The sequence below is a fragment of the Dasypus novemcinctus genome, chromosome 1 (genome assembly GCF_030445035.2).
Source record: "Dasypus novemcinctus isolate mDasNov1 chromosome 1, mDasNov1.1.hap2, whole genome shotgun sequence".
Lineage (NCBI taxonomy): Eukaryota > Metazoa > Chordata > Mammalia > Cingulata > Dasypodidae > Dasypus > Dasypus novemcinctus.
Genome location: NC_080673.1, coordinates 68,716,598 through 68,744,436, shown reverse-complemented (window position 1 = coordinate 68,744,436; position 27,839 = coordinate 68,716,598). Strand labels below are relative to the sequence as shown.

The following is a 27,839-nucleotide window of genomic DNA, read 5'->3' as shown; positions in this document are numbered from 1 at the left end:
AATATTTCATAATAATATTTTTCTTGTCATATAATTCCTTGCATTCTCTGTGTAGCAATTAGATATGTACCAAGAAATTTGCTTATTAAATATATGGCTCTTAGATCATACCATATATAATCTTTTATGAATGGCTTTTTATAATTTCATGACATTTAAGAATATTTTAACCTTATTTTGCCCTTATTTTATTCTTAGCTCATCCCTTCTTTTAAATGGGAAACAAGTTCATGTGGCTTATTGGAAAGAATCTGATAAGTTGTTGTTAATTGGCCTACCAGCAGAAGAGTAAGTTGAGATTTTTTTTTAAAACCATTTCTAAAATATTCTTAACCAAGTCTGTTTCATTAAAATTATGACATTTTCATCAAAGGTCAAACTCCTTAAAGAGTTTTAGGATTTAAAGGTCTGGTACACTATGAAAAAGCTACCTTTGTTCATTTGGTATAAATACTGCAGAAAAGTACAAGAAGACCTACCTGGACCAATTAGGAAGGGTGGGGCTGTCCACACGTTTTCCTCTGAGATGGCCCGTGCAGAAGTAGCTGAGAGATGAGCTTGTCCTCCGCTCAAACTTTGGACGATATCATAGCTTGCTTTCCAGCTCTTACAGTTTTTTACTTTTAGAAAATTTGATGATTAAGGGTCAGGAGAGGGTTATTTTGTCCTGATGTTAAGCACATTTGAGGAAATAATGAATATTTAACTCTGAAGTGACTTCTCTAATAGTACATCTGTAGATTAGCATGGTCTCCCTCTTCTTTGCAAGTATTTTGAAATTTATCTTGTTTCAGTAATTGGAGGTGTGAGCATGATTGACAGTTTTAATGAGCTGACCCTGAGCCCAGAGATTAAGTACTACTCTACATTCATTTATCTCATTTAATCTTGAAAATCATTCTAAGATATATTTAGCAATTACTGGCCCTATTTTACTGATGAGAAAATTAAAACCAACACAGGGTTAAATAACTTTCCAAAGATCACATAATCAACAGGTAGCCAAGTTGGAAATTGAATGGACAGTCTGTCTGATTCCTTTTTTTTTTTTTACATTGTTTCCCTAACATAGTAGTACATTAAAAACTGAGGTGGAGGGGAGGTGGGTGGGCAGGTTGGGGATGGTGCTTGAATATAGAGAATAGCCCTAGGGAGATGGATTTAACAACTGTTAGACTAGTTCTTATGATTGTTAAATCATGTAATGTAGACTCTTCACTGCTTGAAAAGCAACTAGTACAACTTTAGAGAATACCAATTCAGATCAATTTTCTTTTCATGCTTCATTAATCTTACCAAGGAAGAGAAAGTTAGACCAAAAAATCCAGTATCTAGCCAAATTTCAATTTGAACACAAATAATCACTATCTTCTACTACAAATGATTCTGTTTACCAGATTTCTTTCATTATACAGCAGCATATTAACTGTCCATTACTGCATATTGGATTACCCCAAAACTTGGGGTTTAAAACAGAAAACTATTATCCCATGGGAGATTTTGTGGGCCAGGAATTCAGGAACGATCTAGCTGGGTGATCTGGGCTTTGGGTCTTCTTGACTTGCAGACAGCTGAAGACTGAACTGGAGGATCTGCTTCTGATTTGGCTTACCTACCTGGCTGGTGTCAGGGGGTCTCAGTTCTTCACTGACTTTTCAGTTGGCTTTAGTTCCTTCCCATAGAGATGCTGGAGTGTCCTCACAACATGTCAGCCAGCTTCCCCACAGGGCAACTGACCCAAAAGAAAGAATAAGGAGGAAACTATAATGCCTTCTATGACCCAGTCTTCAAAGTGACAAATTGTCAGTTCCAGAGTATACTGTTTGTTAGAAGCAAGTTACTAAATCCAGCCCATACTCGAAGGGCATTTAAGTTCCACCTAAAGAGAGGAGTATCAAAGAATTTGTGGACATGTTTTAGCACCATGAACAAGAACTCCAAAGAAGGATGTAGTGAAAAATATCAAAATGATTATTTTTTGAGGGTGACTTTAATTTTGGACAGAAGGAGATAAGATGTATCATAAAAATAGAGTTCAAATTTTAACGTGAAGGAACAATGGTGCTATGACATATACTAGATGGTGGCTGTCTTTACCCAACAAATGTGTGGTTTTTAATTTAAAAAGGTATGATAGTGAAGTTGCTATATGCCAGTGGGTGGAATTCTGAAGAACTTGTGCTTTTGGTAGGTTTTTTTTTTTCAAATATGGGTTATAAGAACTGGAGAACATCCGAAATAAGGTATTTTAGGATGTAGAGGCAGGGTAAATCATTTGTCTAAAATTTTTGTAATAACCAAAAGACAAAAGAGTAGAAATAGAAAATATAATGGTAAGATAAAGGCTGCATAGGCAGTTAGAGAAGGGACAAGAAGGTCCAGCCACAGAACTGAGCAGGGGCTGCTCAACCACACTCTGCCACCAGCCAAATTAGGCAGAGAGAGACAGTTTCCAGGAGAGGTTTTATCCTGAAGCCAAAAAAGGAATCTCATTGGTGAATTCTAAGGTTGTGCCACAGAGGGAATACTCTAGCCAGTTTCTCCATCTTTATTACTGGAGGGGCGTTCCCACAATATTTATGTCATTCCTGTCCTAGAGAACTTGGCTTGATAAATTAGAATGAATTTGAAGATCCTCCTTGTTCACTATCCCAAGTTTCGTGTCAAGTATAAGCCCTAACCAGCCACCTCTGTACACAGCTCTCTTAATGCTCACACCAACCACTCTGTTCCAGATTCTTTTCTTTAGACCATCTCATTTCCCATAACCATGAGAGGTAAGTACTATTATTCTTTTTTGTTCACCTGGGTAATGGAGTACTGAGAAGTCACACAGAAGCACTCCTCAGTGTCAGTTTATCTGCCTGCGTCCCCAACATTGTGCTTATTGTTTCTGAATTGGCAGCCCTGGGACTTTCCCCTTGTCTGTCTTATACTACCAGGTCTGTGTTTTCCTCTTCACCACTTCGCCTTTTACAGGCAAGGTTAGAAAACTGCTGCCTGGAGAGGATAGTGTGGGGCACATTCCGTGATGGCCACAGTGAAAAGAGCACAGCTAAACGGGGAGGAAGAAGGGGTAGTGAAGAGAGTAAATTTGGAGCTAAGAAGATGCATATGCACTGGCAGGCTCTATTCCCTTTGTGGCCTTGCACAGGTTACTTTTTCTTGGACTTAAGTTTACCCATCGATATAATAGGAATTAAAAAGACCTACTTTGTAGGATTTTTGTAAGACTTCAGTGAGAAAATAAAAATCCATGGCCTATTTTCTTCCCTTTCTCCATTTTACTTAAGGATGACTTTTTGTCACAAAGACACATAAGAGTTTTTGGTTCAGTTGAGATCTGGATAATACTGGAAAGTGTCAAAAATTTAGCATTTTTGTGTGAGCTGTAGTAAGGAACTAAGTACTTCATATGCAATAATTTCATTTAATCAACCTGAGAAGTATTTAGTGATTATTGTCCCCATTTTACAAATGAGGAAACTGAGCATTAAAAAGAGTTAAATAACTGACCTATAAATGGTCACATAAAAAGTCCCTGTTTGACCCATGCTACAACACCCCAAATCTGGACATATTAATTGCTAATGCAGTAAACATATTTTTAGACAGCTGTACTCACAGTTGACAAATGTACTTTTCACATTCTTTACATATAAAATGTAAAGATGTTCTTCTTTTAAATATATATCTTTAGATTGTGTTATAAATAAATAAATATGGTTTTGGTTTTTTTAGGATCCCTCTTCCTCACCTACGGAATAGGATAGAAGATGTTGCCCAAACCTTAAGATTTATGTATGGTTCTTTAGAAAGGTAAGTGCCTCTTGTAATTGAACTGCAAGCTTCAAGTATCTGATTCTAAATCTCCTTTTCCACTTCATCCTAGTCCTTGCTTGGCAAGAGAGTCATTTGTTCATTTTTTGTGTTTGTTTTTTTTTTCCTATTTTCCCATCTGTGCTTTCATTTTACAGCTCTTTTTTATTCAATCCATCATTTTTTTTTGGACTTATATGTTACTTTATTGAAATAGTAATATAACCACAGCTGTATTCTGATTTGACATATTTCTATAGGTGAAAATGTGAGAGCAGTTCTTCATAAAAGATACAGAAAAGAGTAAGGATATTTTTTAAAAGTTTTTGTGTTTTTCTCTGCTCATGACCATTAGCAAACTCACTATCCTAAAATTGTAATGCTTCTTTCTTAATATCTTTTGAGTAAAAATATTTATATACTATCATTGTAAGAAAATAATGATAAAAGACAGTACAGAAAGTATTGACTACTTAATTTCTTGTATATCCTTCCATTTGTTGTCTTTTTTCACACCCTTGGGCCAGTGTATTTTCTTTTACATCATGCTTCTTTAACTTCACCATGTAATGCAAGGCATCATTCTTTATCTGAAGGAAGAAATTTGCGGTAACTGTTCAACAGTTGAGCAAACAAAATTTTGGATGGAAAACAGATTTTTCTCTTAGTGGGATTTTTGTAAACCCCATTACCTCAAAGGTACATTTTGCTTTCAAACCCTTAAGAGTATAACAATATACTCTTAAGTATATTGAGTACATATTTGCATATCACGATGGATCAGCTGTCTGTACAACTGTAGTAGGTCTTTGTTGTTGCTCTTCTCAAAGCACTATGAAGGAATTTTTTGTGATTGTGCCAGGTGAGAAAATTGTCTAATCTGCAGTATTCCCCATAGAGATGCCTCTTAGGAGACACTTCCTCCTAAAACAAGGTTAGTTACCAACACTTGTCAAATGTGTAAGTGGGCTACAAAAGGCCGAGCTTCCATAAACAGTGTTTTACATTTTACTGAGAAGGAAATGTTTAACCAATGTAGAGTAAGGATTGGTTACAAACTACATCCTTAAATTTTTACTAGATGAGCAAACCTTGCTACATTTTGCCCTGGTTGAAACTTTGTTTCCATAAAACCAGAAATTATCAAAGGATTAAATTCCTTCAGTGAATTTCATATACAAAAACAATCAATTAGAATTGCTCTGCAGATTCCAGTGGGATAGGGTAGGGTGCAAGAAGGACTTTTAATTTCTCTGAATTTTGTCACAGAATTTAGCTCCCATGGATCTGGAAGTATTCCTAAATGGCAGGAAATTTAAATATTTTCAACTTGTTCAAGAGGTATTTGAGGGAAGCGGACTTGGCCCAGTGGTTAGGGCATCCGTCTACCACATGGGAGGTCCGCGGTTCAAACCCCAGGCCTCCTTGACCCATGTGGAGCTGGCCCATGCACAGTGCTGATGCACGCAAGGAGTGCCCTGCCACGCAGGGGTGTCCCCCGCGGAGGGGAACCCCACGCGCAAGGAGTGCGCCCTGTAAGGAGAGCCACCCAGTGGGAAAGAAAGTGCAACCTGCCCAAGAATGGCGCCACCCACATGGAGATGACACAACAAGATGACACAACACAGATTCCTGTGCCGCTGACAACAACAGAAGTAGACAAAGAAGATTTCAGCAAGACAGAGAATAGACAACCAGGGCAGGGGCGGGGGGAAGGGGAGAGAAATAAATAAATCTTTAAAAAAAAAAACCATCATAGATTTTTAAAAAAAATACGTTTTTGAAAAAAAAGAGGTATTTGAAGAGCAAACTAAGATAATAAATGTAAAGACCCTTTGAGTTCTTAGGGGAAAAAAGCAGTTCAAATCCAAGGTATTGTTAATAGTCAATGTTTAATAACAGGGTTTTTTTCTGATTATGAAAGATATTAAAGGTCCATTGTGACTTCAGTATTTGTTCATCAATTGTAACAAATGTGCCACACTAAGATGTTATTAATAGGGGAAGATAGGAGGGGAGAATTTTCTATTCATTTTTTTTTCTTTTTTTTTAAGATTTATTTTTATTTATTTCTCTCCCCTTCTCCCCGCCCCAGTTGTCTGTTCTCTGTGTCCATTTGCTGCATGTTCTTTTGTCCGCTTTTATTGTTGTCAGCAGCACGGGAATCTGTGTCTCTTTTTGTTGCGTCGTCTTGCTGCATCAGCTTTCCATGTGTGCGGCGCCATTTCTGGGCAGGCTGCACTTTCTTTCGTGCTGGGCGGCTCTCCTTATGGGGCACATTCCTTGCATGTGGGACTCCCCTACGTGGGGGACACCCCTGCGTGGCAGAGCACTCCTTGTGCGCATCAGCACTGTGCATGGGCCAGCTCCACACAGGTCAAGGAGGCCCGGGGTTTGAACTGTGGACCTTCCATGTGGTAGACAGATGCCCTATCCATTGGGCCAAGTCTGCTTCCCTCTATTCATTTTCTAGGTAACTTTTATGTAATCTGGAATTTACGAATAAAGAAAAAAATGTTAATCAGGAAAAAAGAAATAGACCTATTGTGAAAAATTTAGGGCAGACCAAATAGTCCAAAGACTTAATTATATACCCTGCTAAAATAGATACATTGAAAAATAATGCAGGAATACCCGGTTGGAATCAATACAGTTTCCTGTATAGTTTCTTTTTTCTTCTTTATTAGTTCCTTGAACCACATATTATACAAGCACAGAATTTAGTGTTCTGATCAAATTAAAGGTATAACAGTTTCCTTCACCATTTCCAACCCAATCTATCAGCAAGCCCTGATCAGGCTGTCTCCAAAATTTATCTCATATTCATCCATTTCTCTCCAACTTTATTTTCACCCTATCTGGCCACCTTCATCTCTCACTACTACAGTGGCCTCCTACCTGGTCTCTTGGCCTCTGTTCTTGCCACTTCTAATTCAAAGAGTGATCTTTCTTTCTACATTGTCATCTGGCTCCTACCTACCTTTTTGACTTCGGATCTCAAATCATTCCCATCTCTCTGTACTGTACTGCAGGCACACTGGCGAAGCTTGTTCCCACCTTGTTTTAGTTTGATAAAAGTTAGGGGAACATTATACCAGAAATAGTTTGGCTTTTATAATGGGAGTTTATTAGATTAAAAGCCTACAGTTCTGAGGCTGTGAAAATGTCCAAATCAAGACAGCATAGAGATGCTGTCAGAAGCAGATAACATCAGAGATGCTGTCTCACCAATTTGTAACTGTGGGCAATCAGGCACATGGCAGGGCATAATGCAGCTCTGCTCAAATGAAGGCATGAAAAATGAATCTGTCCCTGAGCCCAGCTGTGGGCAATCAGGCATATGGCTCGTCTCTCATCTCTCCTCCAGGCCTCTCTCTCAGTCTCTTGTGTGTTTCTCTGTCTCTTCCACTTTTTTCTGTGTGTCTGTTTTCAGTTCTCCATTTATAAAGGACTGCAGCAAAAGGACCAAGACCCACCCTGAACATGCCTCACTGAAGCAATCTAATCAAAGACACCACAACGGAATCCAGTCCATCCAATCAAAGGGTCCCACACCCATAGGAATGTATTAGCTTCAAGAAAATGATCTTTTGGGGATCCACAAAAAGTTTCAAATTGTCATACAAATGTTTTAGTTTCCTAGACTTCTCAAAGTAAATACCATGAACTGGGTTGTGTTTAAACAGTGGGAATTTATTCACTCATGGATTTGAGACTGGAAAAATGTCCAAATCAAGTCATCATTAAGGTGATACTTTCTCCCCGAAGACCTCAGTGATCTTTGGCTCTGGTGTCACATGGCAAGGCACATGTCTACATCTCTTGGTCTCTACCTTCTCTTCTGGGTTTCCTTGATTTCAGCTTCTTGCTTCTGTATCTTTCTCTCTCTCCCTCTGAATTTCATTCTTTTATAAAGGACTCCAGTAATAAGGATTAAGACCCATTCCAAATAAGGTGGGTCACACCTTAACTGAAATAGCCTCATCAAAAGGTCCCACTTATGCTGGTTTATACCTACAGGAAAAGATTAGACTTAAGAACATGTTTTTGTCAGTTGCATATAGCTTCAAACCACCACACTCCACCCTCTGTCCCCCCAAAAGACATGTTCTTTCTGCATACAAAATACATTCATTCCATCACAATATCCCAAAAGCCTTAAGTCATTTCAGAAGCAATGCTTAGTACAAAGTCTCATCAAAATTGGTTAAAGGTGTGGTCTGTCCTGAGGCACAGCTCCCTTCCATCTGTGGATCTCTGAAACCTAGAGAACAAGTCATCCACTTCTGACATACAATGGAGGGCCTGGCATAGGATGAACATTCCCATTCCCATAGGAGATATTGGAAGGATCCCAAACAAACTCCAAAACCCTGCCAGCCATACTCCATTAGATTTCAAGATCAGCGAGTCATCTATGCAACAATGTTTTGCTCTCCCGGCCTGATAGATGAGCAAATGCATTCCTTCCAAGCCCATGCTCTCCCCAAACACTAGGGTGAAGACTCTACCTTCTTAGGACATTGGGGTGGCATCCAGACTCTTCGCAATCTCCAGGGCCCAGGATCCAGTCTTTAAGAACAGTGGGTGGTAGCAGTCTTCTTGAACAAACAGAGTGGAAGGCCCACCCTCTCCAAGCACTGGGGCAGACTCATACTTTTTTTTTTTTGTTTTGTTTTGTTTTGTTTTGTTTTGTTTTTTTGTTTTTTTAATTTTTTTTATTTTTTATTGACTTTGTAATAATATTACATTAAAAATATATATGTGAGGTCCCATTCAACCCCACCCCCCCACCCCCCCTCTCCCTCCCCCCAACAACACTCGTTCCCATCATCATGACACATCCATTGGATTTGGTAAGTACATCTTTGGGCACCTCTGCACCTCATATACATTGGTTAACATCATGGCCCATACTCTCCTCTATTCCATCATGTAGGCCCTGTGAGGATTTACAATGTCCGGTGATTACCTCTGAAGCACCATCCAGGGCAGCTCCATGTCCCCCCGAAGACGCCTCCACCTCTCATCTCTTCCTGCCTTTCCCCATACCCTTTGTCCATTATGTCCACTTTTAGAGACTCATACTTTTGGCACACATGGGTGGGCCCACTTTCTTGGCCCAAGAAGATGTCTTTGGTCCAAACCTCATCTTCCATGATTCTGCCCTTGAAGTGATTTTTCTTTCAGCCTGTCTGTTTTCTGTCCAGGCTGGCAGTGGTTCCATTCATATAGCTCGCGAAAAAACTTGGTGTTTTTTTTATGTAGTACATAGGGGTCCAAACCATCAGAACTGTGGTACGGCTTTCCACAGTTCCTTCCTAGATAACTGCACTTCTCATCCTCACTTCACTGAGATGACTGACTGGGTCCATGTTCAGTTAAACCCTCATTTTGGGCACTATTCTCTGGGAACTCACTTTCCAGAAACTCAGAATTTTCCAAACCATCAATTTCTGGTTTATTTGTGTCCTGTAGTTCAGTTCTCAGTTTATCCCTTTCCTCTCACATTTCACTGTAAGCTGCCAAGTAGAAAAGAGTCTGCACTTTCCACATATAGCTTTGAAATCTCCTCAGCTTCATAGCTAAGTTCATTCCTTCCATCTGACATCAGAATCCAATTTCAAAAAAAAAAAAAAAAGAACCCCATTTCACCAGGTTCTCTGCCACATGAACATGATAATCACCTGTCCTCCTGTTTCCAATAACACATTTATCTTTTTCTTCTAAGCCTCATCAGAAGAACCTTTAGCATCCTTATTTCTACAGTCTCTTCAAAGCAGTCTATGCCTTTTCTCACAAACAGCTCACAGTTTTTCCAGCCTCTCCCCATTACCCAATTTCAAAGCCTTTTCCACCTTTTTTGGTATTTGCAATTGCAGCACTCCAGTCTCCTAAAGTCTGTTTGCTAGCGGCTCAAAGCAGACACCATGAAATGGGGCAGGTTTTAAACAATGAGAATTTACTTACTCAGGGTTTTAAGGCCAGTAAAATGTCCAAATCAAGGCATCATCTAGGTGCTGCTTTCTTCCTGAAGACCTTGGCCTCCTCTGTCCCATGGCAAGGCACATGGGGGCGGCTCCTGGTCTCTCCCTTCTCTTCTGGGTTTCATTGATTTCAGCTTCTTGCTTCCATGGTTCATGCTTGCACTCTCTCTCTCCATCTTAATTTCATATTCTTATAAGGAATCAAGGAATGTATTAAGACCCTTTCTGAATGAGATGGGCCACACCTTAACTGACATGGACTAATCAAAAGGTTCTAGTTACAGTGGGTTCACACCTGTGAGATAGATTAGATTTAAGAACATTTTTTTCTGGGGTACATACACAGCTTCAAACCACCACACCATGCTAGGACTTCTGCACTCTTTCCTGGGGTGTGCATCTCTCGGATCATCTTAACTCTTAGATCTCAAATATCAGAAACTTCCCAAACCATCTGATCTGTCACACCATCCATTCATATTGTCCTTTTCTCTGCATAGTCCTTTTTATGAAGTCTTGTTTTTTGGGTTTTTTTGTTGTCTTTCTCCACTAGATTTTAAACTCTATGACAGCAGAGACCTTGTCTTTTACCTAGGCATGAGAACAGTGCCTGGAACATAATAGATGCTCAGATATTTGTTGAATGAATCAGTGATGATTATTCTTGGGTACCATTTCTTGGGTTATGCAATGAGATTTCCAAGATTGCAGTACTTAATACTAGTTACATACTAGGTACTTTGCTTGTGACTTAGAGTATATTATCCCCATCTATACAGAGTTGGAAACCAAAGTTCAGAGAGATTAGATGATTTGTCTTTATCTAATAAGAGCAATGGTAAGGTTCAAACCCAAATCTGTTCTATTATAAAACTCAAAATCTCCTTATTAACTCACATTGCTTGAACAATATTGGGAGTTGTAAATGTTTGGAGATAGAGGTAAAAGCAAATGCATTGTGGGTTTTTTTTGTTTGTTTTTGTTGTTGTTTGTTTGTTTTGCCAAAAGGGTACTCTAGCCCTTTCTGGTATAGACATGCCACTCATGATAGCCCTGTGGTTCTTTTTTTTTTTTTTTTTTTTTTTTTAAAGATTTATTTATTTATTTAATTCCCCCCCCCCCCCCCCAGTTGTCTCTTCTCTGTGTCCATTTTGCTGGGTCTTGTTTCTTTGTCTGCTTCTGTTGTCGTCAGCGGCACGGGAAGTGTGGGCGGCGCCATTCCTGGGCAGGCTGCACTTTCTTTCGCGCTGGGCGGCTCTCCTTATGGGGCGCACTCCTTCCCCGTGGGGCTCCCCTACGTGGGGGACACCCCTGCGTGGGGGGGCACTCCTTGCGCGCATCAGCACTGCGCATGGCCAGCTCCACACGGGTCAAGGAGGCCCGGGGTTTGAACCACGGACCTCCCATGTGGTAGACGGACGCCCTAACCACTGGGCCAAGTCCGTTTCCCTGTGGTTCTTTCATAGTACCCTCTCCTCAACACAGTGGAGAGATTTTAGGGTAAAAAATATGGACAGGGTAAATTTCTTTATTTTCTTTCTTTTCTTTCTTTTCCTTCCTTCCTCCCTCCCTCCCTCCCTCCCTTCCTCCCTCCCTTCCCTCCCCTCCCCCTTCCCCTTCCCTTCGTTTTAATTCTTCGGACTATTCTGTTCTCTGAAACAACACGTTCCCTAACAATGCCATGAAAAAATCAGGAATTAACGTGGTTGCTCATTTTCATTTTTCTGTATTTTTTGCATTATTAAAATAAGAGTACTTTTCATTGTTGAAGAGTTGCCACCACCAACTGCTGATTGTCTTCTAAGTCAGCACATGGGTTACCCATGAAAAAGAGCTCCTTCAGATGAATATTGTGCTGCAGGTTTTTTGTTTTATTTATTTATTTGTTTGTTTATTTATTTATTTTCCCATATAACCCACTCCCCACCCCCACTACATCATTTTTATAAATTGTATTTTTTTTTAAGATATATACATCACATAAAAAATGTTACATGAAAAAATACAAGGTTCCTGTATACCCCTCACTCCCCCATCCCGCTCCTCCCACACCAACAACCTCCGCATCATTGTGGTACACTCATCGCACTCGAGGAACACATTTGGGGGCACTGCTGCCCTACACAGATAATAGTTTACCTGTAGTTCACACTCTCCCCCAGTACCACAGTAGTTGCTGAGGGCAGGGAGAGGGAAGAAGAGATGTGATGTAGAGGCATTTTTGGGATTTTGAGTTGTCCTAAATGATATTGCAGGGTTAGGTGCTGCAGGGTTTTAATGCTGCTGCTCTTTCCAATGAAATTTATTGTCAGGTTTTATCAGCCCTTCAAATCCTTCCAAATTTTCTATTTTTTCAATGTTGTTTAAAGCTAAATTCAAATATTCAAGTTTCTTGCGTTTGCTTACATTTTTCCATCCAGTCTATTATGTTCTTCTGTGATCCAGCCCTTGGCACCTCTCAGGTTTGCTGTCATGGTAAATTTCTTAACACACTCCATAAGTAATATTATAGTAATGGATCTTATTAAAGGAGAGGAATGGGAAAGAGCGCGCGTGTAGGTGGGTAAGATCCTGTCCTCTTAGGAACATACAAAAATGACCACCAGTTCCATATGTTGTTCTAACTTACAGTTCTTATTTCTTCAGTGCATTCTGCCATGTTGAAAATATTCCACGTTTGGATCATTTTTTCAACTTGTTCTTTCAAAGAACACTTCAGCCAACTAAACTACATTCAGGAGCTAGCCCCAGCACACAGCAGTATGATGCCTCCAGTGCAGTGCTTTTGGACAATCTTCCTGGAGTTCGGTGGCTCACGCTTCCACAGGAAATCAAGGTAGTTTTAGGTCTCAGAAATAAAAATCAGCACAGGTTGCCTTATAATCCTTTATCTTCTCTCTTTTTCTCATAGGCTTTTTGTTATTTTTTGGATTATGGGTAAGAATTAGGCAATTGGTTGATGAAGAGGGAATTCCAGTGCAGTGAGCTTAGAAAGGTCGATGATTCTTTCTAAACAGAAATCAGCTTTCATCTTTCTTTAACATTTAAGTTTTGTACAAACTTGGAATATTTTTCAGAAATCATAATTACATGGTGCGGCTTATTTTTTAATTTTTTGACTTTGACTTTATAACTCAAAGTCAACAAGTTGGGATTATGCTTATATACAGATTAAATTGTATAGAATGATGGGAAGAAACAATATTCCTAATTAAAATACTACACTGATATTAACAAAATCTTTCTTTATATGAGCATTTATAATTAGTTATTGGTTTGTCCCATAGAAATCTTACCAAGAGTCATATTTCATGATGGTTGAGGATTAATAATATGATTTTAGTCATATCTGTATACCCAGTATAAATTTACAGTTGTGTGATTGACAAGATCATTTCAGATATTTTCATTAATGTATATTAACATATATTCTATTTAGCCTCAGCATTTGCATTAGTACCAAATGAAGCACTGTGCCACAATTCCTTACCCATGAAGAAACACAGGCTGTGTCATAGTAAAAACGCACATCAAGATTCTACTCTTCATGAAATTCTATAATATACAATCAAATAAATGCCTTTTTGACCATTTAATGATTTAAATTCATGTCAATCTCTTTGCTCAGTTTCCACATCTGTAAAATGAATAGTAATAGTAACTGATTCATGGTTTTATGAGTTTTTACACATGAAGTACTTACAGTCATTCCTGGGATTTAATAGCTATGGTTGTAGTATTGCTGTGTAATTATATGAAAGGTGCTAGATATTGTTAAAGCATGTTAAAAGGAATCATTACCTTCTGCTATTTTTTTTTAAAGATTTATTTTATTTATTTTTCTCCACTTCTCCCCCCCCCCCCCGACCCCTGCATCCCAGTTGTCTGTTGTGTGTCCATTTGCTGCGTGTTCTTTTTGTCCGCTTCTGTTGTTATCAGCGGCAAGGAATCTGTGTGTCTTTTTGTTGCGTCATTTTGCTGCGTCAACTCTCCGTATGTGTGATGCCATTCCTGGGCAGGCTGCGCTTTCTTTCGCACTGGGCAGCTGTCCTTATGGGGCGCACCCCTTGCGCATGGGGCCCCCCTATGCAGGGGGCACCCCTGCGTAGCATGGCACTCCTTGCTCGCATCAGCACTGCACATGGGCCTGCTCCACACGGGTCAAGGAGGCCCGGGGTTTGAACCGTGGACTTCCCATGTGGTAGACGGTCACCCTATCCACTGAGCCAGGTGCACTTCCCACCTTCTGCTATTTTTATTTTGTCCTTACATCTGCCAATTGTCCGATGGTGTATCTTTTGATAACCTCAGGTCCCTGGTTTAACATTTTCCTAAATCGTGTAAAAACTAAAAAGTATGTGATGTTAATTCTACCCTCACCAGAGTTTTCTTAAGAAAATACAAGCATTCAATATAGATAGTAATTAAATAACTTTAAAATAAAAAGACCCCTGGCTCTAAACCCTGTCTCATGCCCATTCTGGGTCCTTTTACCCTCCACAAGTCACAGAGCCCACTTTGTGAGCCAGAAGACACACCATGTCATGAGACCTGTCATTCTGGTCTTGTAGTTAGTTGCCCAAGTTCTTCTTCCTGTCTCAGAATCTCTCCATTAAAGAAACTTCTTCCCTAAAAATACGTAGACTCCTCTCTCTGTGTTAATAGATAAACTTGATACTGCTAGGGGCAACACCTTCAAACTTTGGGTACATTTAAGATTAAGTATTGGGAAACGGACTTTGGCCCAGTGGTTAGGGCGTCCGTCTACCATATGGGAGGTCCGCGGTTCAAACCCCGGACCTCCTTGACCCGTGTGCAGCTGGCCATGCGCAGTGCTGATGTGCGCAAGGAGTGCCGTGCCACGCAAGGGTGTCCCCCGCGTGGGGGAGCCCCACGCGCAAGGAGTGCGCCCGTGAGGAAAGCCGCCCAGCGTGAAAAGAAAGAGCAGCCTGCCCAGGAATGGCGCCGCCCACACTTTCCGTGCCGCTGACGACAACAGAAGCGGACAAAGAAACAAGACGCAGCAAATAGACACCAAGAACAGACAACCAGGGGAGGGGGAGAAATTTAATAAATAAATAAATCTTTAAAAAAAAAAAAAAAAAAAAAGATTAAGTATTATCTTCCCCCTAATAAGTTTCAATTGTTTAAAATATAGCCTATTTTTGGTTTTATGAATTCCATAATGAAAACCAACTCTTGTATTCAGATTTCTTTTTTATAGGGAATTTTTCTTAAATTTAGCATATATTTAATTAAAAAGATTCTATGCTTTTCTTTATTTTAACCTAAAAGAATACTGTCTGAATTCTGGTATATATTTTTAATTAGTTACCTCAGATTACACCTGTTACTTATCTCACCAAAGCTGTAGTTGCTTTTATCCTTGTTCATTTTAACCACTACTGAGTGGAGATAAGTCTTCATTGTACCAGGTACTGAGATTTGTGTTACATTTTGTGGAATCCAAAAAATTCCTCTGAATTCTCCGTCTAGTTGAGTAGGTAAGACTAACACACAGGAAACAATAACTTAGATGGTTTCTTCATTTTGTAGCCTGGTTAGGAGATTTAAGAACAATATTTTTGGAAAGAGAAACATATACCTTCTATGAAGTGGTTTAAAGATCTTTTTAGCAAATATATATTTGAATAACATCATAATCCTTAAAGTGGTTGCTTTTGTTTTAGCAGAACTTACATACTTTTTCTTTTTTAGCAGTTTGCTATTGTACTATAGATAGTAGGATTTATTGACTGTATTTCTTCAAATGGAAAGGTTAAGGAATTTTATGCCTTAAGAAATTTAAAGTTAAAAACGTGTGTGTGAGGTGAATTTTAGGTGGAAATAGTTACCTTTAACTTGGAAAAAAAGCTAATTTACTCTGAGTTTAGTATTTGATGGAGTCTTTCTCCAGGTATTTGAGAATTTGCCCTTTTGTTTGTCATTGTTCTTTTTAACCATTTTTCCTAGAGTACACTGAGATAATTAAGAGAAAAGATACTTTACTTTTTCTCTAAAGAAACGTGAAGGGACAATTATAATAAGCTTGTACATTAGTCATAGAATTTAGTAGCAAGTATAAGCAACTTGTTAAATAGTTTTGGAGATCAAAAATCATGAATGAGTCATTTCTGTTTGTAATTTTTCACAAGAGAAACTGTAGTCACAAAAGGAGAACATGCAGTATTTGCTAGATAGTGGAAAATGTAGACCACAAGTGAGTAATAAGTCTTACTGTGTGAAAACTATTGAAAAGCTGTTTCAAAAGCTTTTGTCATCTCAGTAAGACACTGATTGTGAAACATAGTCCTGTAGAGAATGCCTTGGCCTTTAAAAAAAAAAAAAAGAGGGAAATTCTTTTCCACAAGTAAGCAGCATGTGTGCTAAAGTTTCAAAAGCTTCAATTGTTAATAGTTTTCAACTTATATATGCATAAAAGATTAAATTGAACATTAAATTTATTGTGTTTTAAAATTTTGAATTGCTTCAGGGAAGAACGAAGATAATATATGAAAGAGTTTGGGTAATTTCCATAGAAACAAAAGCCAAATCCAAAGTAAGATATTTTTCTAATAACTCTGTAGGATAGTTAAACTGTGCCAGATTCCAGGGGACCACTTGCCTTCATGTTTTAATCCATGAATAAACACTGACAGCCTTTTATACAAAACATTGTGTCTAGGAGAGATACAGGGAAGAATGTTAATATTTTCCAAGAATCTAGTTGTTGAGAAAGATGCAGGAGATGGAAAAACAAAAGTAAAAACTGGAAATAGGTTGACTATATTAAGACTGATTTTTATTTTCCGCTAGGGAGTTTCATGAGTTTTTAACTTTAAAAGGGGGATTTTTAAAAATCAAAAACTGGAAAAGCAATTTTTAACCTCATAAATTATTGTGCTTTGAATACAGGATGAAAACCCATTTCAAAACAGTTGAAGTTTAATTGAAAAATGCCTCTTTGTTAAATAAATATTTTTTTATATAATTGCAAAGCTTAAAAACAATGTTCCATTTGTAATAATTCTCAAGAAACATGAAGGAGAAAGAAACTAATTCAATCCTTCAAATAGTTATTAAAGACTTTTTATATAGCCATTACTAAAAAGTAAAGTATGTCAAACGTTTGTTTTCTCTCTTTTTTTTTTTTTTTTTTTTTTTTACATAGATGGAGTTAGACACAGCATTGAGTGATTTGGAGGCCTCAGATTTTGCAGAACTGGTAAGAGAAGGAATGGAGTTTAGGAAAGGATCAATATTGATTTCTTATTTTATAAGTCAATCTTTATTCTGATTGTCTACAAGTTAAATGAATAATACTTAAATATACAAAATTAGGTTTCTGTTTTGTTTGTTACTACATAAGACAAAATCTGTTTTGCTTGCCTTAAGATTTTTCTCCTTGGTTGAAAATGTTTGTTACACAATGTCTATTACAGGATAAAAAATATTTAATTCAGGATAAAAAAATATTAATTCATTGGTGTCATTATGAACTGGACTTTTTAGAGAAAGGAGATAAAGTTGTAAGATTGATTAAGTGAAGTAAAAACTTTGTAGGTCTGAATCAAATTAGAAGTATCCATTTTTGTTTTTTTGGGTTTTTTTGCTTAAAATATGTAAATTTTCTAGCCCACTGAAATAATGACTATCCCTGTAGAAATGAGCACTCTTAGCACCCAGGCCATGGATTCTAAATAACATTTGTCACTAAAAGGAATCAGGACTCCCCAAGAGAAATGGCTGATTACAGATTAGGGCTAGAAATGTTTAACTTAAGCCTAGGAACATCTTGTCCTATCAGAAGTCTAGAAGTTTCAAAAATATTAGAGCTATAGTAGGAGTCAGATTGTTAGGAGATAACTTGAAGAGGCCACCACTTGAGCATCGAAAAGAATAAGAACAGCAATGGATTGAAACATATCAGATATGTTTTAAGTCCATGAGTTCATAATGACACTTAAAACTAATAATAATTGAAAATAAACTCTTCAGTCAATGGAGGATGCTAAGAAACTAACTGGTTATTGTGAAAACTGATAACAAGGGGGGGGGGGGGGCGGGGGAATCAAAGATGTATTTTGCCTTTCCTATCTGAACAATATCTCAACATTACCAAACAGAGATAAGAGAATTTCTCTTTATAGAAGTATTCTACCTCACACATGAGGAGAGAATAACAGGATTGGAATATCACCATTTTGCAATCCCCCCCTCCCCGAACGAATTAATAGATCTATGCAATGATCATCATCTGTTAATATCATAAAAAGAGAGGGAAGTGGATTTGGCTCAACGGATAGCGTGTCCGCCTATCACATGGGAGGTCCAGGGTTCAAACCCAGGGTCTTCTGACCCATGTGATGAGCTGGCCCACATGCAGTGCTGCTGTGCACAGGAGTGCCGTGCCACGCAGGGGTGTCCCCCATGTAGGGAAGCCCCACACGCAAGGAGTGCGCCCCATAAGGAGAGCTGCCCAGCATGAAAAATGTGCAGCCTGCCCAGGGTGGAACCACACAGATGGAGAGCTGACGCAGCAAGATGACACAACAAAAAGAGACACTGACTCCCAATGCCACTGACAAGAATACAAGCAGACATGGAAGAACACACAGCGAATGGACACAGAGAGCAGACAACTTGGGGGGAGTGGGGAGCAGGGAAAGGGAGAGAGATAAATCTTTTAAAAAAAAAGAGAAAGAGACAACCACATAGTTTGTGCCTTCAGCTGGAAGTACACAAAGCACCTATGTAATATATACTTGATTAGACCTCAGGATCCAACTACCAATTTATAGGAAATACAGGGAAGAAAGGACATGTTAAATGATTCCATGATGGAGGATGATGCAATCAGCAAAATCCAGACTGAGAGACACTTACAGGACAGTTTCTCCAACAGTACATTAGAAAGATAAGTGGGGGTGAGGCGAATATAGTGAAGTGGAAGAAGTGGAGAAGAATCCATTGGTTACAAGACACTTAAGAGACATATCAACCAATTGCAGTATATGGACCTTATTTGGATTCTGATTCAAACAAACAATTTAAAAAAACCATCTGAGACAATCCAGGAAATATAAACACTGATGAGTGGCTACTAAATGATAATAATTCTTTGCCTTTGCCTGTGGAAATGGTATTATGGTTATATATTTTTAAGAATCCTTCTATTTTAGAGATGTATTTTGAGGTTTGTACAGATAAAATTATATAATATATGGGGTTGGTTTTGAAATAATGTAGTTGGTGAGAGGGGAAAAGGTGAAGAGTAGAGGTGAAATAGGATAAGACATGCACTAGTATTAGTTGAAGTTGGTTGAAAATAGGTACATGGGGGCTAATTATACTGTTCTATTTTTATATATACTTAAAATTTCCAGTGATAAAATATCTTTTTTTAAAAAATGAATAAGTAGAACAGTGAGGGAAGATCATTCTCAAGAAAATTAATGGTGAAATTGAGGAGAGGATATTGGTTTAAGAGAATAGCTGTTTCTTAACTAAGATCCTGAGTCAGTAGAAGAGTATTTTGTTTGTAAGAATAACAGAAATTTAAGCATGGTAAATTATTCATAGATAGTCAATTTTTTCGCTGACAGAATATTTAGGTTGATACTAATCAATAGGAGCAGTTTAGATCTAAAGTGTTAAAATATTGGGGTTTTAGAAACTTACATCCAATAGGTTAAGTTGAAAATCTGATTCCTGCTTTTACACAATGTACTTTTGATGAGCAATAAAATTAACAATACTTTTCTATGATTAGGAAAGGATCTATTGGGAGGACTTCCAGGAAGATGGCATCTGATTAGGTAGGCAGAGCTCAACTCTTTCACAAAAAAATTGAAGGAAGGGCAAAAAGCTGCCCAGGGGACCTGCGTTGGGGCTCGGCAGACCAGGAGAGTGCTGTGCACCCCCAGGAGGGAAAGGGCCAGAGAGACAAAGAAGGTGAAACAAAAACCTTGAGTTACTAGATGCTGCAGCCAAGAATGGTAACCATCACCCACCTCAAGGCAGACAGCCTCGATAAAACCAGTGACTCAAGGCAACCAACTGAGAGGAACAGAAATCTTCCTCCCTGGGAAGAGGGGGGTGCAGCAGAGGAGAGTGTTTTCTCTTCAGTGGTTTGACCAGCAGAGTGCACTTTGAATCTTGTCCCCGGCTAGACCAGAAACACAGGCAAGTGGAGATTGAAAGTCCCCTCCTTGCCATTGAACACCATCTGCTGACTGGCTGGTCAGGAAACTGAAAGGAGAAAAAACACTTTTAGGTGCTTCTTGTCCCCTTGATCTAGTCTGTACCCCATTATTGAGGCCCTGACCTTATTTTGATCATTTTAACTGGGCAATTTTAAAGACTTAGAATATGTTGAACCAAAAAATCAAAGAGCCATGAAACAAAATCACTAGGCAAGGGAGAGAAATCAACCATCAGAATAAATTCACCAACATAATCAGATGCCTTTTAGACATCAGCAAAAAATTACAAGCCATACTAGGAAACAGGAAGAGATAGCCCAGCCAAAGAAACTAACCAAATATCATGACATGACATAGGAATTAAGACAACTAATCAATGATAATCACACAAATCTCCTAAAACAATTGACTGAATTAAAAGAAAATATGACTAAAGAGATAAAGAATATTGAGAAGACACAGGGTCACAGATTCCCGTGCCACTGACAACAACAGAAGTGGACAAGAATGTGCAGCAAATGGACACAGAGAACAGACAATGGGGGGTGGGGGGGGGGGAGACGGACAGAAATAAAATAAATCTTTAAAAAAAAAAGAAGACACAGGGTGAGCATGAAAAACTACTTGAATGCCTATGAAGAAAAGTAAAGAGCTTATTGGCAATGAAAGACACAATGGCTGAGATTAAAATGCATTAGATATATGTAGCAACAGGTTTGAATTGATGGAGAACAGAATTTGTGAAATCAAGGACAAAACATCTGAACTTGAAAAGATAGAGCAGAAAGAGAAAAGAATGGAAGAAATGGAGCAGGGTCTCAGCAAATTAAATGACAACACAAAAATACAAATGCATGTGTTATTGGTGTCCCAGAAGGGGAAGATAAAGGGAAAGGGGCAGAAAGAATATTTGAGGAAATAATGACCAAAAGCTTCCCAGTCCTTATGAAAGAAATAAATATCAATATCCAAGAAAGAGAATACACCCAAAACAGAGTAAAACCTAACAGACCAATCCCAAGACACCTATACTCAGAACAAAAAATACCAGAGATAAAGGAAGGATTCTGAAAGCAGCAAGAGAAAAGTAATGCATCACATACAGGGGAACCTTGGTAGATCAAATGCTGACCTCTCATTAAAAACCATGGAAGGAAGAAGAAAGTGGTATGATGTATTTAAGGAATAAGAGAAACTGCCAGCCAAGACTTCTTCAAAACTGTCCTTCAGAACTAAGGGTGAGCTTCGGACAGTCCAGCGGCCTGTCCCTTCCTTGTTCTCAGCGGAGTGGACATGAATGCCCCTGGCTGCCACCCCCAGCTGGGGTCCTGACAGGGCCCCTTCACAGCCTGGGGACTGGGAAGATGCCACTGGGCGTAAGCAACAGTTCTCCAGGTGAAGGGTTAATAGAGGACTGTAGAAGACTAAGCTGTGGAGCAACGGGCAGAAGGACTGCTTTCCCACTATTTGCTGGATCTGCAGAGATAAAACAAGCCCTCTAGGAACTCACAACCAGATTGTATTATTAGACACACCGGAACAAGAGGTTTCAAAATTTAAAGAATGTCATTCTATGTTGGCTCTTAATGCTTTGTTCCCTGAAGTTAGGTACTATCATACAAGTTGGTGAATATAAGAAAAGAGATGCTGATGCTTCATGAAAAGACATCAAAGCTTAAAAAAAAAAAAAAAAAAAAGAAGGGTATCCAAACTGCAGCAGAAGAGGCAGGAAGGAGGGTTGGAAAAAGAGCAGCAACAAGAAAGGAAATTGAAAGAGAAAAGCAATTAACTGCCAAACCAACTAAAAAGACATGAAAAGTTGACTGTTTCCTTTCCCTACCCCATATTTTTTGGACATGAGATGACTCAAGTGTACAGCGATGTTAAAGTAGTACCTTATACACATGGTGTGACTTTTTTTTTTTAAGGTAGTACCGAGGATTGAACCCGGGGTCTTGTACATGCAAAGGAGGTCCTTAGCCACTGAGCTACACCTGCTCCCCAATTGTGTTACATTTTGAAACCCATTTCTCAGCATTGCTGGGTCTCTATATCTACATTTCAACCATCCAACAAGCCTCTTTTCTAAGTAGCAGACATGACATTACTTGGTTTTGCTACTAATTGTAATTTTTTTCAACTTGTTTTAATTTTAAATTTCATTATTTTGGTCTTGAATCATTTATCAACTGGAAAATGGTTTGATTGTTATAATAGCCTACACTCTACATTGTTAATAATTAGTATGAAATTTTTAACTTCTTAACAGGTCTATATTTTTAAATTTCCAGTTTCTCATTTTAGGAGTTGACTTGCTTTTCCGGTACTACAATGCTGGTTTTTGGCAATTGCCTTTTCATTGCTTGGTTTAAAAAAAAAACAAGTATTTAATCACATATGCCACTGGAACAGAGATGGTACAAACCCTTGTGAAGAACATTAAGGGAAGGTGGGTAGATATGAAATGACAGCATCTCAGATGTAGAATAAGGGAGCAAGATGCCAGACAGATTTCACTAACCATATGCTCTATCTGCTTCTTGGACTCTGAAACCACAATTCACCTTTCTTGTTGTTATTTAGTTCTTTTGTAGCTTCTCCATTCAGAGTAGATTACATATGCTCCTGAAGTTTGCCTGGGCTTGTGGAGCTGTCACATCCTCATACACACTTAAATATTTATAATACTTAGTAACATTCATGACACACAGATAAGGTGATGGACCCAGTTTTCCAGTGTGAAGGCCTATGCACTATCTTTCTCTCCTCTGATTTGCTGTGTGGCCTTCAGGTAGTTACTTTTTGAGTGCTTTCTAAAAATTCAGAAGTGGAATGATCTATACCAACTACCAACTTTCTAGATAATGACAGGAATGATAGAAAATTTGTAAATAGCTTCTTCAGACAGCATGATACCTTTAATGTTTTCTAGAACTTTTCCCCCCAGTATCAAATGTAGCAACCTATTATGTGAGGGAGATAGGAAATTTCATTGTTTAAAACTCAAAGCACATTATTCACTGTTTCAGTATTATTTAATATTCACCGGTCCCCAATTTCTATTGCACAGGGAATATGCAGAATTTATAAAGAGTTAAGATTAGAATCTGTATCTTTTTTAATCTACATTACATTTTTGATAAGCTGGAATCACTACCTCTATCTCGTATCAGGCTAATGATTGAGAAAGCATTAGATTTCAGTTGAGTGCTAAAAAACTGGTCTGTTTAAAGGTTTATGATTTGTTTGAAAGAGCATTTTCCTTTAATGAATGAAAATGGTCTGACAATCCCCATGATTTTAATCTTGTATTTAAGAATATAAATACATTTACTTAAAAAGGCTAAGTGTTGCCTTCAAACACTTGATAAAACTGCCCAGGGCAGGATTCCTTAGGGCCTGCAAGACAAGGTCACCTAAATTGCTAATGTACTCTTCTTTTTTTTTAAAGATACTTAGATTACATAAGGGTTACATAAAAAATATAGGAGATTCCTACATGCCCCGCTCCCCACATCTCCCACACTTTCCCACATTAACAACCTCCCTCATTAGTGTGGTACATTCATTGCAATTGATGGACACATTTTGGATCGTTGCCACTAAGTGTGGGTTAAAGTTTACATTGTAGGGAAGCAGACTTCGCCCAGTGGTTAGGGCGTCCGTCTACCACATGGGAGGTCCACGGTTCAAACCCTGGGCCTCCTTGACCCGTGTGCAGCTGGCCCATGTGCAGTGCTGATGTGTGCAAGGAATGCCGTGCCATGCAAGGGTGTCCCCCGTGTAGGGGAGCCCCACGTGCAAGGAGCGTGCCCCGTGAGGAGAGCCACCCAGCGCTAAAGAAAGTGCAGCCTGCCCAGGAATGGCGCGGCACACATGGAGAGCAGACACAGCAAGATGATGCAACAAAAAGAAACACAGATTCCCTTGCTGCTGACAACAACAGAAGCAGACAAAAAAGACACAGAGAACAGACAACTGGGTCGGGGGGAAGGGGAGAGAAATAAATAAAAATTAAAAAAATAAAAAAGTTTACATTGTAGTTTCCACTCTCTCTCACCCAATTCTGTAGGTTATGGCAAGATATATAATGGCCTGCATCTGTTGTTGCAGTGTCATTCAGGACAATTCCCAAGTCCCGAAAATACCCCCCTCCCCGCCCCCCACTCCCCCCCGGAATTACACCTGTTTTCCCCTCTCCATGCCCTTGAAACCTCTAAGTAGTCACTACCTCCACGTCAATTATATAATTTCTTCCATTGCTAGAATCACAATAAGTCTAGAGTGGAATACCAATAAGTCTACTTTAGTTCATAGTTCATACCCCAATCCTGAGGATTCTGGAATGGTGATGTCCATGTCCACTCTACCTCTAATTGAGATGGGGCTGTGATCCCATAGGCCTGATGGATGGGACTCTCTTGCTTGCAGTTGTAGACTCTCTCAGTTCCCTGGTATGGTAGTTGTCATCATTACCTCCTTGTTAGTTGTCCTGTTTGAGACCAATGAACTGGAAAGTAGGTGTTGCAACTCCATTGAGATTCAGGGCCCAGCTGGCACATGGACAGCCCAGAGATTTAAGTCTCTTGGACATAAACCTGTCAACTCTAGTACTAATTATAGGTTCACATAGAAGGACAGAAGAACCATGTGTAGGAAGCCACAACTGAGTCCAACTCTGTCACACTGGGGAGCATGAATTTCAAAGTAGGGCCACTGACAGGGTACCAAACTCCTGAGCTCTCACCCCTTCCTATAGTGTCTGGATGTCTCCAGAGTCTTCAGGAGCTCCACTCTTTGAGGCAATATTTATTGTGGCAGTCAATGAGATGCTGCTGAGATGTAATAAGCATAACCTCTGCAGTGACTCCCGAGTCACTTTGAAGTCTCTTAGCCATATAAACTCATTTGTCTTTACCTTTTCACCCTTTTGGTCAAGGTCTTTTTCCAATTGCATTGCTAGTTGGTGTTTGATAGTAATCCCATAGTGCCAGGGAGGCTCATCCCCGAGTCCCCTGTATTCAGTCCTTGACTTTTCTGTAAAAGTCTGTTTTCTGTTCTAAAACTTCTTTGAAGACAAAATGAAAAAAAAAGTAAGATGCTGGGGGAATAAAAGGAAGAAAATGTCACTGTACATATAGGACAACAGATCTTACAGTGATGAAAGGCAAAATGTTTTAAAAATTTTAATATTTCATTATTTTTGTTATCCCAAATTTTTGTATTTTTATTTTTAAAATTTTTTTTGTATTTTATTTATTTTTAAAACTATTATTATTATTTCATATTCTTATTGTATTTGGCTATTTTATTGGCTTCGGTTTTTTTTAAATAAATTTTACTTTTTTTTATTACAGATTTTTATTTATTTCTCTCCCCTTCCCCCCCCCCCCCGACCCTGGTTGTCTGTTCTCTGTGTCTATTTGCTACGTCTTCTTTGTCTGCTTCTGTTGTCAGCGGCACGGGAATCTGTGTTTCTTTTTGTTGCGTCATCTTGTTGTGTCAGCTCTCTGTGTGTGCGGCACCATTCCTGGGCAGGCTGCACTTTCTTTCGCGCTGGGTCTTTCACGCTGGGCAGCTGTCCTTACGGGGTGCACTCCTTGTGTGTGGGGCTCCCCTACACGGGGGACACCCCTGCGTGGCACGGCACTCCTTGCGCCATCAACACTGCGCATGGGCCGGCTGCACATGGGTCAAGGAAGCCTGGGGTTTGAACCGGAGACTTCCCATGTGGTAGACGGACGCCCTAACCACTGGGCCAAGTCCGCCACCTGGCTTTGGTTTTTAAGAATTTTCAGATCACAGAAGGGTTACAACCGTGACAGGGAAGGATCATTGGTGTAGGGTGTCAATGATGGGGAGATACATGGTAGGAAGCTCACCTGGGCATACATATAAGGCATATAGATGAGTGCAGATGTTCATGGGGCAGTCACAGTGGGTGGAGATTCACACAATAACCAAAGGAATATCAAATTCCCATCCTGGGAAGTTCTGCCACATTCTCCAACTGATCAGCAAGAATCCCCTGAGTACAGGGGCAATGACTAACGAAGGAGGACAGTCTGTTGACGGGCCCTTGATATTGATGACTGCGCGTATGAATCTTCACTCTTGAAATTGAAACTTAGCCTAGTATATTGGGTACCTAAGAGTTGCCTTCTGGGAGCCTCCTTTTTGCTCAAATGTGGCCTATTTCTTAGCCGAACACAGCACATAAATACATTACCTTCCCCTCAATCGTGGGATTTGACTGTTTTTTTTTGTTTTTTTAATATACTTTGAAAAAAAATTTTTTAAAGATACTTAGATTACATAAATGTTACATTAAAAATGTAGGGGATTCCCATATGCCCCACTCCCTACCCCTCCCACACTTTCCCACATTAACAGCATCCTTCATTAGTGTGGTACATTTGTTAAAATTGATGAACATATTTTGGAGCATTGCCACTAAGTGTGGATTATAGTTTACATTGTAGTTTACACTCTCTCCCACACAATTTTGTAAGTTGTGACAAGATATATAATGGCCTGTATCTGTCATTGAAACATCATTCAGGACAATCCCAGTATCCCAAAAATACCCCCATATTCATCTATTTTTCCCTCTCCCTCCCCTCAGAACCTCCAAAGGCCACTGCCTCCACATCAGTCAAAAAGTTCTTCCATTGCTAGAATAACAGTCTATTGTATAGTAACAGTAAGTATACTCTAGTTCTTCATTCATTCCCCAGTCCTGAGGATTCAGGGATCGTGATGATCACTCTGCCTCTAACTGAGAGGGGGCTTGGATCCCATGGGGCAGATGGATGGGACTATCTTGCTTACAGTTACAGACTCTGTGTTCCTTGGTATGGTTGTCCTGGGTGAGTCTAGTGAACTGAAGAGTAGGTATTACAACTCCTGTGATGAACTACCCTAGCAACTGGCAATGCAACTGGAAAAAGACCCTTACCAAAAGGGAGAAAGGGTAACGACAAATGAGTGTATATGGCTAAGAGACTTCAAAGTGAGTCGGGAGGTCATTCCAGAGATTATGTTTATACACTTCCCAGCAGGATCTCATTGACTGCCTCAGTAAATATTGCCTCAAAAAGTAGGCCCCTGAGGGTTCTGGAGACAACCAGACACTATAGAGAGGGCTGACAGGTCAGGAGTTTGGTACCCTGCCAGTGGGCCCTACTGTGGAATTTATGCTCCCCAGTGTGACATAGTTGGATTCAGTTGTAGTTTCCCTATACATGGCTCTTCTGCCCCTTCTATTTGAACCTATAGTTAGTACTATAGTTGATAGTTTTATGTCCCAAAGACTTAAATCTTTGGACTTTCTGTGTGCCATTTGGGCTCTGAATCTCAAGAGAGCTGAATGTACTCATTTTTAACATGATAAAGTCTAAGTCTGTGCATTGTGTCTCATGGTGGTTTGTGGACCAGCTGCAATGAGTATTTAAAATCCTGGACATCATTCTAAATCTGCTGAATCAAATCTCTTTTTTATTTGTTTGCTTGTTCTTAAAGTTTCCTCAAGTATTATTGAAGTACCCAAAAGGTTGAGAGCCACTGGTCTAGGTCAGAGGATTCCTCCCTAGGCTACATATCATTATCACCTCGGGAACTTGTGAAAAAAAATACAGCTACTCTTGGGCATTTTTACTCAGTAATTATGAATTGGAGCCTAAAATCTGTATTTTTTTAAAGTGCTCCCCAGGTAATTCTAATGCAAGGAACCACTGGTCTCGACTATCTGGTGAATTTTATTTATAAACAGTGAAATAATTTTAAAACTTCCTAGTAACTCTTGCGATTAATCTAATGAAATAAATTC

At 39.2% G+C, this 27,839-nt stretch overlaps 1 protein-coding gene across 1 annotated transcript in view; it reads left to right on the top strand.

Moving 5' to 3' along the window:
• Positions 1–27,839, top strand: part of INTU (inturned planar cell polarity protein) — a 122,954-nt gene that overhangs the window by 70,818 nt on the left and 24,297 nt on the right. Inside the window, exons 6-9 of the mRNA XM_058292844.2 lie at positions 199–288; positions 3,742–3,819; positions 12,453–12,642; positions 16,978–17,031. Of these exons, the coding sequence (XP_058148827.1) occupies positions 199–288; positions 3,742–3,819; positions 12,453–12,642; positions 16,978–17,031 (412 nt within the window). The remainder of the gene's footprint in view (positions 1–198; positions 289–3,741; positions 3,820–12,452; positions 12,643–16,977; positions 17,032–27,839) is intronic.